General features: G+C 40.5%; 1 protein-coding gene across 16 annotated transcripts in view; it reads right to left on the bottom strand.

The window, feature by feature from the left end:
* nav3 (neuron navigator 3) overlaps nt 1-13,226 on the bottom strand; it is a 188,647-nt gene that overhangs the window by 10,545 nt on the left and 164,876 nt on the right. For 8 of the 16 annotated variants that reach the window (XM_086058357.1, XM_086058359.1, XM_086058350.1 and 5 more), the window contains 13 exons: nt 12,666-12,707; nt 11,787-11,944; nt 10,636-10,830; nt 10,274-10,326; nt 9,867-9,890; nt 8,756-8,779; nt 8,526-8,603; nt 5,932-6,015; nt 5,727-5,838; nt 4,583-4,710; nt 2,945-2,968; nt 2,391-2,557; nt 271-424 (listed from right to left, as the gene is read on the bottom strand). In XM_086058357.1, the coding sequence (XP_085914483.1) occupies nt 271-424; nt 2,391-2,557; nt 2,945-2,968; nt 4,583-4,710; nt 5,727-5,838; nt 5,932-6,015; nt 8,526-8,603; nt 8,756-8,779; nt 9,867-9,890; nt 10,274-10,326; nt 10,636-10,830; nt 11,787-11,944; nt 12,666-12,707 (1,243 nt within the window). Of the gene's footprint in view, nt 1-270; nt 425-853; nt 941-2,390; nt 2,558-2,944; nt 2,969-4,582; nt 4,711-5,726; nt 6,016-8,525; nt 8,604-8,755; nt 8,780-9,866; nt 9,891-10,273; nt 10,327-10,635; nt 10,831-11,786; nt 11,945-12,665; nt 12,708-13,226 lie in introns of all 16 variants that reach the window. The other 8 variants (XM_086058352.1, XM_086058354.1, XM_086058355.1 and 5 more) reach the window with 6 other exon arrangements.

Here is a 13,226-nt window from a genome sequence, read left to right as displayed (position 1 = left end):
GCAGTCACTTAAGTGAAGCCTAACACATCTTTATCGCTAGTAACAAAGTGTGGCACACAGGCTCTCTCTAGTGGTAGTTGAAAGAATCACCGCCTAAGTAGAGTTTAGTTGTATTTAACGTTGACGTTCAATACATTTGCATTTAGTCTTGAAGAACTGTTTGTTTTGAATTATTTCTTTCGATATTATTTGATCGATTATGTGCAATAGTTAGAAATCTACCGTAGTATTTTATGAAGTGATTCTACAGCACATTTCATGAAAGCTCACCTGCATGCGATTCATGGCTTCCCGGATCTGGTCCAGGTGGTGGGCTGAACTCAGCGCCTCCAGCCGGATGTCGGTCAGTTTGAGCTCCTTCTCCCTCAGCTCGTTCTTGAGTTGCAGGACGATCTCGGCCTCGGCTTCCGTGCACTCGCACAGCCTAGCACGGGGGTGCGCAAGGGGGTGGGGGAAGGAGGAGGGCGTCATTTCCGGGGCGGGGGCGACACAGCAAATACAACACAAATACACAATGGAGGCTTTAGAGGAATCAAGGTGTGTGGAGTTACTGGTAAAAACTTGCAATGGCGGGTGTCATCATTTGCTACAAAGTGTGTGAGCACAACGACATGCATACTACAGCTGATTAGATAATTATATCTTGTCACGTCCTTTTCGTTATTGGTCTCAAACACACTGCACGGTCGTAGAAAAATGCAACCGAGGTGCTCTGAACACACTTGCATCATGCTTAAACCGATTTTCGTTTGCAGTGACCGCAAGCCTGTTTCTACTTCCTGTAAGACTTTCAGGCAAAGCAGAGTTAAACAATCACTACACACGCACACACGCAGCTTTCCCGGTGGGTTACCGAGATCGATGCATGTAGACCACGTGACCGTTTAGCTTTTTCTTTGGCGTCCAAATGGAGGTGGACTCGCGATCACATAGGCACTTGCTACGTACGGCGGGGAAGGGAAGAGGGGTGTCAAAAACGTTTGAGAAAAGGATGTGGAAAAGTGAAGGTGGAAGAGAAGTGAAAGAATAGTAAGTGAGCATTTGGACAAAAAACAAATACGGACAAGTGAAGAAGAAGAAAAATAAATAAAGTAGACATACAGTGAACCCCCGTACTCACAGGGGTTAAGGACCGAGCATTGCCTCAAATAATGTAAATCCGCGACTTAAGTGACACCCACGCCACGATGGGTTTGTAACTGCGTATATATGTCACAATATGGTAGGAAAGCATTTAAACCTTCGAGGACAATAAAGCACCAAAATTCAACATCTAGAATGTACACAATCATGAGCCCATGTTACATCAATAAATGACTGTATTCCACAGTTGAAATATTCAACACAAAAAATACCTTCACATGAGGCTCATCCATAGCTTGTTAGCATATTAGATAGCTTATTAATCTAAATATTAATAGTAACAATGATAAATTGACCACCAACAAAACAAGACATCTCACACATGGATGAAAAAAAGAAAGAAGAGGGAATGAATTAAACTTAACAGCAAACCACCAGATGGCGCCAAAGTAAAACATTTGCTACTTTGGCCTGAATACAAAAACTGAACGGACTTGATTCTTAGCAAATAAAATAATAATGATAATTAGGAATGATGGGTTGAAAAAAAAATTCAACCACTGGACCGCAATAATATGAGGGTTCACAATCAATGATATCCATACAAGAGCTGTATCAACAATTTTACCTTTACTAAATTATAATGCTTGGTTTTCATCAACAATTATTGGAATTACCTTCACCAAGGCAATCGTGATGTATACTGCGTTTGTAAGCAGCTTTGTATTGACTGTGAGTGTTTTTGTGATGGCTATAAATATTCTTCTAAGAATTGCCAACATTAGAAAAATATTTTATTTTTTTGTGTGTGATTTTTTTGGGGGATAAATTTGACATATCACCATATCCCCTGTGCTGAGGAAGTAGCTAACGACCAATCATGGCTCGCCTGTTTTCTGGGTTTGGACAACAATCTGAGCCATGATTGGTTGTTACCCACTTCCTCAGCCTTCTTGATGTCATCAAGTTTTTAAAGGTATTAATTGTACATGAAAAATAATGAAGTTATCACATTAATTATAGACAAAATATTATCTTCTTACTGTTGAAAATGATTCAATGACTCAAGTAGCCCTGTAATAAATCAACAGTTCTAGTTTAACTAATAATAATTTAAAGAGAGACCTCCTGTATAATTTATTAATGTTGTATCTTTGTTCTCTTTTCACTACAGTCAACTTGCATTGGGGCCAAGCCAATCCAGCCCCCCCCTATCCATCTTCATCCTCATTTTTGATGCTCTTGTCATGAATGTCATTGGATTGTGGAGGTGCAGCAAACGTGCGAGGATGCGCGCGCAAGCTCACTCGGTGGCGGAGGGCGACGAGCGCAGCGTGGCGATGCTGCCCTGCCGGTTGTCGTGCTGCAGCTTGGGCGAGGACGGCACAGAGTCGCTCATCTCCTCCATCTCGTCGTGGGCCGACTGCGACTTGGTCTTCTTCTTGCTGAAGGCGTGTTTGAACGAGCTGCGGAGCTGCACAACACAAATAGAAACAGAGCAGGGGTTAGGATCGCCCACGCGACAACCTCCTCGTCAAGAATTTCAGTCGGAGGTCAGGAGGGTACGCCGTGCCGGTTTTCCAAGCAATGCTCACTGCTGGTGGAGGTAAAAGGAAGGCAAATATCAAGGCTGTAAGTAGAGAATGAAATGGGGGCGGGAGAGGTGATTCAGCATTTTTTTTCTTTCTAAAAATGAACAGGCAATGACGGGGCGGCCGTATCCATGCTGATGTTTCCAGAAAAGATAGAAGAGAGGTTGCTTTTAGAGGGTCAAAAAAAGAACTGAAGAAGAGAGCGAATGGCCAGGGAAGGGAGTGGCGAGGGGAACGACCACTGCACACATTCAAAGGACACAACTGACCTGAGCTGGGATGGAATCAGCCACCTGAAGATGCAGAACACACGCAGTGTTAACCACGCACACACACATTAGGAATGACTGAACGAGTTATCAAGACGAGTCAGACATAAAACAGGAGGCGGCTTTGTGAAGGTGCGACCAGGATGAGATGCTTGGCAACAGTTTGCAGTCTGTAGATCGCAGTGCACCTTCTCAACTTATTCTAAGGCTGGAGAAAAATATCACCAAACAAAAATGTCACAAAAAGTATGTATGCTGAAAATAGTGGATTAGTGGAAACATTTCATTGTTTAGCATGATTTAGGGTCAATAATGATTTTCAGGCCAATTAAGTGAAATTGTAGAATTTTTGGGCGTGTCAGGCAATTAATCACATGACTTCAATAGTTAACTCACAATTTATCACACATTTTTATAAAATATATATATATATATATAAATATTTTTCATACTCTTGCCAACATAAAAGTGGAAAAATTATCGCTGCACCTTTTAGTCATTATACAGTAGTTTCATAATAATTCATAAAATTTAGTTAAAATTAAAAAGATGTGTGTGATATTGATTTGTGTTGAGGTCATTTTTCTGCCACTAGATGGCATAATTGCATTTGTAAGACATTGGTGACGGCTCAATGCATTTTTCTTTTCATATTAAGACTCAAGAGTTATCTAATCTAAAGTTACATGAAGTAACTTGTAATATTCTGCAAAATTATAAACTACAACTTGACCCCAGTTTACACAAATATATGTGTTATTATGAAATTATATACTGCTAAATTTAGATCTGCACATGTCTGCTGCGTTGCTTTCCAAGTAAGGGGCGGTCATTAATCTCACGTTAAAAACATTAGTGACGTTAAAGATACTTTAAATTAACTCCATATTAACACACTAATTTTGACACCCCTAATAATTTTACCTGGTCATCTCTCGTGACACGTGGTTGAGAATCACTTGCCTTGGTGTTCTTGGAATTATAATCGTAAACAATTTGTCTCTCATGGGTCAGGCAAGGCTGTCGACTCATTTTCTCCTCATTCCTTTTTGCAGCTTCCAACGTGCACCCAGGCAGTATTTGTACAAATGAATCATTCATTGCAGATTTAATTAGGTGCTAATATGCATTTAGTGCTAATGAGCTCAATTTAGCAACTGCAGAGTCTGCAAAGTGACGTTGGCTGTGCAGGAAAAACAGCCACCAAGGAGGTGAGAAGTAAAGGTCCGCATTGGAGTCATGTTTTAAAAGAATAAGTGCGTATCTGGGGGCTTTCGGCCTTCCTTTGGGTACATGAATTCAATTAAGAGTCTTCTAAAAGCACTTTCAGTCGCAAAAAAACGTTTGGCACTTCTCAACTAGCCCCAGAGAGTCAACAAGCACTTAACACTCAGTTGGGATGTTTAAAAAAATAAAAGAAAAGGAAAAAAGTGAGCATCCATAGCCCTGATATTAGGCTTTGGCCATTTTGCAGTCTCAGTCTCATGTTGGTGTTAATATGAAATCCCGTCTGGTCCCCAAACAGTAATTGCAGCGCGGCTGACCTCATGTTGATGATGACTGTCACCTAGCAACTGTGATATGACCACCAAGTGTGTGAGGCATGAATAAGCGTGCATGCGTGTGAGGTCCACCAACCCAGTTCTTTTTCTTCTTCTTGTTCTTGTCCTCTGCATCCTTTCCCATGCTGCCCATGCTGGAGTGGCTGGCCGCACTGTTGATGCTTGACATGCTTTCGGATGAGTGCTGACGTCTGATGCGCAGGTCTGGAAAAAGCGTACAAATTATTAGTGGTATGTTTTTTAAAAATGTTTTTATTTTATTTATTTATTTATTTTTTACAAACATGTTGCTACAGAGTCGGCCCAATGCATCTAAATTTGAGTTTGGGGCCCCCTAATTCTGTTAATAATACAGATAATTCATTGTTGAATTTCCCCCCTGGGGGATTATATTATTTTATATTAGATATTTATATTAATCACATATGTGTAGTTAGTACAGAATTGTATTGCCGTGTAAGTTAATATATTTTCATTTAGCTAATATATTTGTGTTTATTTTTTGTGTGAAATAAACACAAATATATTCCGCTATTATATGCCATATCCACCATAATCAATACGTCATTTTAAATGTGTGTAAATTATCTTTGCTTTATCTGTGACAAACATTTATGCAACTGTGAACTTCCATGTCCACCATTCTGTAATATGAGACTTTCCTACAACTTACAGTTTACAGTATGCTAATAGTGTTACTAAGTAAACTTCTTATTTTAATTTAATAGCTTCTTTGTCTTAAATCATACATTGGGTACAATCAGAAGTTGTTTTGATGCACAGTACATATATCCTGTGTACAACAGTGTCCTTACGTCATATATAGTATATCAAATATTGGCCAATACATCGGATATCAGCTTTTATTTTTATTTTTTTAGCATCCCAATATTGGCATTCATCCCAAAAATCTCTGATTGGTCAGGCTCAAATAAATAAATACATTTAAATATCTGGCCTATCTTCATTTTATTATTTTAAATTACACAACAAAAGTGGGGTGGGGTTGATTGACTCGACATTCCACATGGTAAATAAAGGACTACTTGGGATGCTAAAAGTGCCAAAAATAAACCAGCATGCTATCCAACAACTGCAAAAGTGTCACCTGTTACATTATTTTAGGTTTAAAAAAATGTAATAATAATATTTAAAAAATGCATACAAATAATACTTTAAATATGACTAATTAGAATAAAAAATAAATAAATAATTCTGACCTTTATGGAAGTGATCAGGGCCATTTAGCGCCACCTGTATGGCCGTCTGGGCGTCTGTGTTCTGGGTCTTCAGCGACTCTATTGTCTCCCTCAGCTCGACCAACTCAGTCTCCTGAGGGGAAGCACGAAGCACGATGAGCACCTCTGTCTGCAGTTTTTCTTCATTGGAACTCAAAGTGAGTAGTGTGAAGTCACGTCCACGCACTTTCTGCTCGGCTGTCATGGTGAGAGACTGCAGGCGACACGTCATGTTACTCAGGCTCTTCTCAAAGGCGGCCACCAGGTGAGACTGCAGACCCGGAAAGACACACAAGTCAGCTTTTGCACAAATTAAAGGATGACTCGATTCGTTTTGGATATGAGCTACGGAAGCTTTGAAGCGTGCCTTCACCCACATTATTGAGGCTTCTTAAAATGCTTCCCTTGAGTCAAGGAAGAACTGAACTGTCATTTTATTTTACCGCCATGTTTAAGAGCAGGACTGCAATTCCTGAAGCATCACTAGAAGACTTCGACCTCGACAGCTCAATAACACGTTCAGGAGTTTGATGTTCAGACAGCTGAGAGACAGGCGGGGGCTCGGAGAGGTCCAGCGATCAGAGAAAGGCCGACTTCACGGGGCGACAGGCTGACGGCTGGTGGAAAGTTTGGTGACATTGCGCAATTTGCTCCCCTCGACCTGCGTGTGCCTCGCATGTTGTTTGTGCTCGTTTCGTGAAAGCTGCTGATACAGCGAACCGCCTCATATACGTAAATTTGCGGATTTGGAAAATCAGCTTTTTGCTCTTTTACTCTTCATCTGCTCAAAGTCAGCAAAGGACCGATTGTCTGATGCCTCTGAAAGATTTTCCTGGTTTGATGTGTGCAAAGATGATTTTTCCTACCAAATCTGCTCAGGTATGGGACTCAGTGATTGTGATTAGATAGCGACCCGGAGACACACGTCAGAGCTTCTGTGACTCTGCCGAACGTCAAGCAATGACAGCAGCTTGCGGCAACGTGAAGTCAAGTCAAACATAATCTCAATTTTGCACTCGGTGACTGAGAAGAATACTGATGGGCGCCAAACTGAAAATATCCTACATGAATATATTTTTTTATTTTTTCCCCTTTTACCCAAAGTAATGTTACCCTCCCAACAGGGTGAACCTGGACACGTCATCTCATCTCAGTGAATCTCAATGAAGGCTTTTCTCCTTATAAAAGGCAACAGCAAGGAAAAAGAGATTATTTTTCCTTCGCCCCATACATTATATATTCGCTGGTGATTCGCAACCTAACACCCCCTTCGCCCCTCGTGTCTACCCTGAGGAGGCGTTGCCCCATGGCTGAACCATCTGTCTTGTTTCTTGACCCCGTCCTCCGGTGTCGCCGTTGGCTGAAGTTGATAAAGGGCCGAAGCTGCGGAGTGAATGAGGTGAAGTTATCAGCGTTAGTGCTGCCAAGACACCATCGCAAGAGGCGTGGGGGGGAAATATCAAGGGAATCTATCAGACTGAGACGCACTACCCAGCCAGCTGCAGTATAAATTGGCTGCGTCCAACACCACAGCAAGAAAGGAAAAAGACCCTGAAGAGCATAGAGACCCAATAAAACTGGAATTAATAGTGTCCATAAGTTCAAAAATACCGTTTTAGAATAGAAAGATGTTAGGCTCCGCCCAGTGGTTTGCGAAAGAATCACTGCCTACAGTTCAGTTGTATTTAACTTTTAAAAGCTCAATACATTTAATCACTAAGCACTGTTTGTTCAAATATTTATTTAGGTATACTTTTATTTAAAACATTACTTGGGTTTAATGTTTAACTGATATTACCAAATGCACTAATACAACTTTTCCTACATGCCACACAAAAAAAAAACGGTTACCGTGGCAACAGGAGTATTTTACACACCTTAGATAGTTATGGTAAAACTTAATGTTAAGTTAAGTCACAAATAAGTGTGAAGCGTTTTATTAAGGGTTTGTCCTGTCCAATTGATTCTTCCTGGCCTACGCTACACCAATGAATGGTTTGAAAACTAAAGAAAGCACAACATTTATAATTAGGAGTCAAAAATGTTTACATACGTTTGCAAATAAGTGCTCCGAAACAAAAATATTTGGTGGGGCGCATATGAATGGCTGCTATTAGGAATGAAGGGACAACTGTGTAATGAGATCTAGTACAAAAATATATATTTTTTCAAATGGTTTAATAAATGTTATTACATTTATTGTGAGTGTAATTTCCAGCAGTGCAGGAATTCATCATCATGAGTGTTAATTATTTTTATTTTGGCAAAAAGAATGAGGGTAATTGGATTTTGCAGTAGGAGTTGAGGAAATTGCACACAATTCTTCCATAAACGTAGTCGTTCTGCACATTTTTTAAGTGATCTGAGTCAGACAAAGTGAGAAGTGGCTTGGCGTTGAGCTTTCACCAGAGTCATATTGTCGATCTATTCCAATCTAAACACGACAACAGGTTCCACATTTCAGATTTGTCATGACTGACACGCTTCATTTGTCCTCATCTCGCACTCTTCTCGACTGTCTGATTCTTTCCACTCGCTTGACTTTTCCAGAGTTGTCGCCTTAAACAAATCCGCTCCGTACGCAGAGGAAAACATCTAATCTCCAAACACAAAAACGGCACCGAAACCAAACAAGGAAAAAAGGCTCAATGCATGCGTGGAATTTTCAAAAGGCTTTCGCGGATGTCTGGCAGATTTATGTTGCTTGTGGAGCATATACAGGCAAAGCTCTTCCGCGCTCTCATGCAAATCCTTGGTGTGACGGGAGGTAAACAAACTCACATTGGCATCCAGTTGGGACGTCAGGGTCGCGACCTTCTCTTGAGAAGCGTCCAGCTCCCGACGCAGCTTCCTGATTTGCTGGTTTGGAGACAAAAAGAGGAATTATTAATAGAAAGTATGGGGAGGAAAATACTGCAGCTCTATTTTGATAGCTTGGATGCAAAAACCATACAGCTACATGCTGACACTGTGTGGAAAAAAAAGTAAACGTAAAGTGTGGGGGGGATTACCGTGGAATTTTGGACTGTTTGGCCCTTGATTGAAAAGAGAAAAGTCAAAATTAACACTATGTCGCATGCCTTCATCACACAGGATGAGGCTAGAGAGACAGAGGTTATTACAGGTCATGGCGCCGCTTATCATGGTTACGAGTTAGCCAGCAACACATCTTCCGAAGAATGGGTCAAATAGTATTTGCAAATTGCTAATTTATTTCATCTTACAGAAGATTCTCATCTTCTTCGGCAGCACGGTAAATGCTAATCACTGCAGGGAATGTTTCTCTCCATTATTTGCAAGCTTTGATAGCACACTGTGCAGCTTTTTGGCTTTGGGTGAATAAGGTCACACAACTTACCCTGATTTCCAGTTTGCCTCCGAGACAGTCAATTTAGTAAAAAGGCTTAGCTGCATTTGCTATTACTGTTTGATCCAATGTTAATGGAAGCAAAAATACAACAGGAACAGATAAGAAGACACACAAGAAATGGGAAAATAACAGAAATATAATGATGGAAATAGAGTGTATGATAGTGGCGGGATTACAGTTATTAATGATTGTCATTCGACGGAGCGAGATAAGGATGTGTGTGATTTACGGAGCGCAAAACGGTTATTGTTGATAATGAAACTGTAAAACTATTGCAGTGATCCATCATCAGCAACGACGTCACTGCATAGTTGGAAGGGCTCGCTGACAACAGACCAACTACTTCAAAGTCAGGTTATGTGGACATGTACGGTATATTGTGTGGGGGAAAAAAAATCAACAAAACATGTCCACATAAAAACACATTTTCAACCTGAAGAATGTCAAAAAGGGGAATCATGTGTATGTGAATGGTGCAATCTAACATCACATTTGTTTTGTGTATGTGTATAGCAACTATCATTGTTTTACTTGGAAGGACAAATAGACGGAAAAAAAGACAGAGACCATAGAACGCAGACACATAAATAGATCAGCCATCAAAAGGCATGCTTTTACTGAAAGATATTACGAGAAAGATAAAAACAATAACACAAAACTATAGAAATTATACGAAAAGACAATTCTGCACCTTCACGACACAACTTCAGCGCATTCATACCATCCAAAGACACAAACGCAAACTCGCTTACCTCCGAGTGTGCCTTCTCCTCTGTCTGTTCAAAAGGCAAACACAAAGAATCGACATTTTAGGCATGAAAAACTCACATTTTAATTACAGTGACATTCAAGTGATGGAAATGCCAGCAAATCCCTACTGTGGATCAAATCAGGCCTCAAAACTCAATTGGGTGAAAAAAGAGAGTTTGCACCTGGAAGAAAACTTTGCAACACATCCATCATCAACGTCACTCTGCCACAGCCTGAGAGCGTGATCAATACTTCCCCATCAAACTAATCGGCACAAGCATTTCGGAAGAATGCCCGGCAAATAATGAAAATCGCTGTATTCTCCTCTTACATTTTAATTGGCACAATTTAAATCTTCAATTCAATTCAACCTTGTTTCCGTAGCGATGGTACAATTAAAGCTACTTACTGCGGAGTATAGTGAAGACGTGCTGGACACCAGAGACAGCGACGAGCCGTGGACTGTGAGAACAGAAAAAGTCAGCATTGAAATTTACAAAACTCATTTTGACGTTGACTCTCCTTTTGTTATTCATTCTATTGTATCATGAATAATAGCTGCAGTGGAGCGGGGAAAACCCATTGGGCTTGTTAAAACGCTGCCCTCCATAAGGATTGTAATGACAGGCTGCAAAAGAGAGCATTGCAACCCACGGGCCACTTCTTGCACAAAGGTCCTTAAATGCGCTATTAAAGCACTTAACGACAGAACCTTCACATTCATTCTAATGGCCGAGGTCAATGAGTAAAGGGACTGCACTTCGGACCCACCTTCATCCGTGCTGTCCCTGAAGGAACCCGAGCGGCTGATGGCGCGAGGCCGGTCCTCCAGGGACGTGGCGCTGCCGCCCAGCGGGTGCCCCTCGCCGTACAGGTCGAAGGAGTCGTGGGCGGGGATGCTGTTGGAGCGACTCATGCCGCTGCTGCCTGCCGGCAGGTTGTACTGGCTGATGTGAGTCGGGCTCACTAGAAAGAAAAAAAAAAGTTTTAGAATATTTACATTTTATATATGGATGAGAACCCTCTTCCCTGCATCGTCTTCTTGCTGGGCTTCAACTTCTTCAATGGACTTTTGCACTATTCTAGTTAATAGGGGATGTCGTTGATGTTTGTCAACTGAGGGCATGTGAAGCCCTTTGAGACTCTTGTGTGATTAAGGGCTAAATAAATAAACTTGATTCGTCATTGCTCAGGTAAGATCCAATCACGACTCAGCTTCAGAACACAGGTGAGCGATGATTGGTTGTTACCTGAACTCTGAGCAACTGTGATATCATTTTCAGTTGACAGCAAGTGACAAAATGCCCCCCCCCCCTCCCTCATGAGATGGCTAAATAAAATAAATAATACATAAATAATGATGATCATAATGATAATAATAATGCTGTGTTTAAACTAGTGGAGTTACATAAAATATATTGTATAGAAAATGTTTGTGTTGACCGCCCTTTAAAAGGAGGATGTTATTCCACACTGTAAAAAAACATAACTTGTATTTTTTTTTTGGGCCAAAACAATCATTTAAGTTGGAACAATTTGAAAATAGCAAGCAAGCAAGCAACGATTTGTTTTATTTTTGCTTTATTTTGTAATTATATTATTATTATTTTATTCTTTTTATTTTATTTTTTAAAATTACTTTATTTTATTTTATTATATTTAAATTGGGGGAAATACAAGAGACATTTATTTATGTGAACTAATTTATTTGTTGTAAAATTTGGGTAAGCCAACAGCAAAACTTAAAATATTTAGTTGAATTGTCCAATTTTATTGAAGTTTGTATTGGACAAATTGGATTTCCCTTTAGGAGCTACTTGATGCATTAATACATCACAGAGCTTCAAGATCACAACAAAATTAATGCAAAAAAAAAAAAGACAAGAGATTAATGATTAAATGATTAGAATCATCAGACTCACAGAGGTTAGAGTAGTGGTATTTTCCAGTGGTGATGCAGGAGGCCCCAGGTGGAGACATTGGGGACTGGCTGCCCGAGTCCTGAAGCCCCCCAGTTGAGTGTGACCTCAGCCACTCCATCCCCTCTTCGTGCGACGTCTGCCTAGACGACGGCGGGTACCTGGAATCCACAAAGGAACTACTTCAGGCAGCTGTCACTTTTTAAAGAGATGCTTGCGAGGTAAGGATGTGATCAGTGATGGGATGAGTGCAAAGGCATTCACGGCAAAAACCGAGCATACAGTCCAGGCATAAAGATGCATGCATCAGCATACACTTCTAGAAACATTGCTGTTCCTTCCCTCCAGGCTCCGAGAGGCCGAGCAGCAGAGGGCCAACCTTATCACACATCCACATTATTTAATCCCCGGGGGATAATAATTGAGTTTGCGCTTGTCCACTTTTCAGCAGCGCTCTCCTTGCAAAGTCCTCATTAGTACGCTTGTCACATGTGACCTCGCTCCACTACACTCGCTGTACGTCCCGCTGTTCTAATGGAACCTTGTGAACTGAAGGGTCACACTGGAAGCTTCAGTGCATGTGTGCAACTGTGGTTTGCCATAACGTGAATTCCACAATGTTCTACTTACTACTAACCATTATGATGACAGTTTTTTTTTTTCATTGGCAAATGATGTAGACGCACAGACAACATGTAGCTTGCATGTAACCACCAAATCATCTCGAAGTGAAAAGAAGATGCCAAACATGCGTGAATGGCATACATAAAATGAACTAAAAAGAATTATGCACAGTCACATGCATGAGCACAGCGTATTAGTACTTCCATGCAGCTGCGTGCAATATTATTCCGTAAAAATATGGCCGCAAACTTTATATACCTCAGTCTCTTTTTGGGAAGCGTGTTTCTGTCAAGAGGCATGCTGTTAAGACATAGAGGATGAGTGCGTTAGATGGAAGAAAAAAAACATGTTACGCACGCCACGTGAGACATAGATAATCAATGAGAAAAGCATTAAAAATAATTATCAAGGCACTATAGGTGACCATCGATATTGACTGTAGGGCTACATTTTAGAAGCAGTGTTTCCCAACCTTTACTGAGCCAATTAACATTAGAAATGGATGGAAGATTTGTGAAAAAAATCTGAAATATTCATATTTGGACATGCAAGGTTTCCGCCCGACAGCAAAGTTGTACATTCTGTCATCTAGTGAAAGAGCATTAAATTGTTCTGACAGTCACAAAATTGTTGGCATAGATAGATTTTTAGATAGACTGATTTGTTTTCTTTTAGGGTCGATACCAATACAGATTATTAGTAGTCAAGGACGCCGATAACCGATATATGGAGCCGATATTCATTTTAACTAAAAGGGAAAATATTGACATAAAAAAACAAAACAAACTCCAACTCTTATTTTTTTTAAGCATATGTTTT

Source organism: Leptonotus elevatus, chromosome 17, assembly GCF_054856555.1.
Source record: "Leptonotus elevatus isolate MCC_2025b chromosome 17, RoL_Lele_1.0, whole genome shotgun sequence".
NCBI lineage: Eukaryota > Metazoa > Chordata > Actinopteri > Syngnathiformes > Syngnathidae > Leptonotus > Leptonotus elevatus.
Note: the sequence above shows the minus strand (reverse complement) of the source record. Positions and strands in the feature narration are given on the sequence as shown.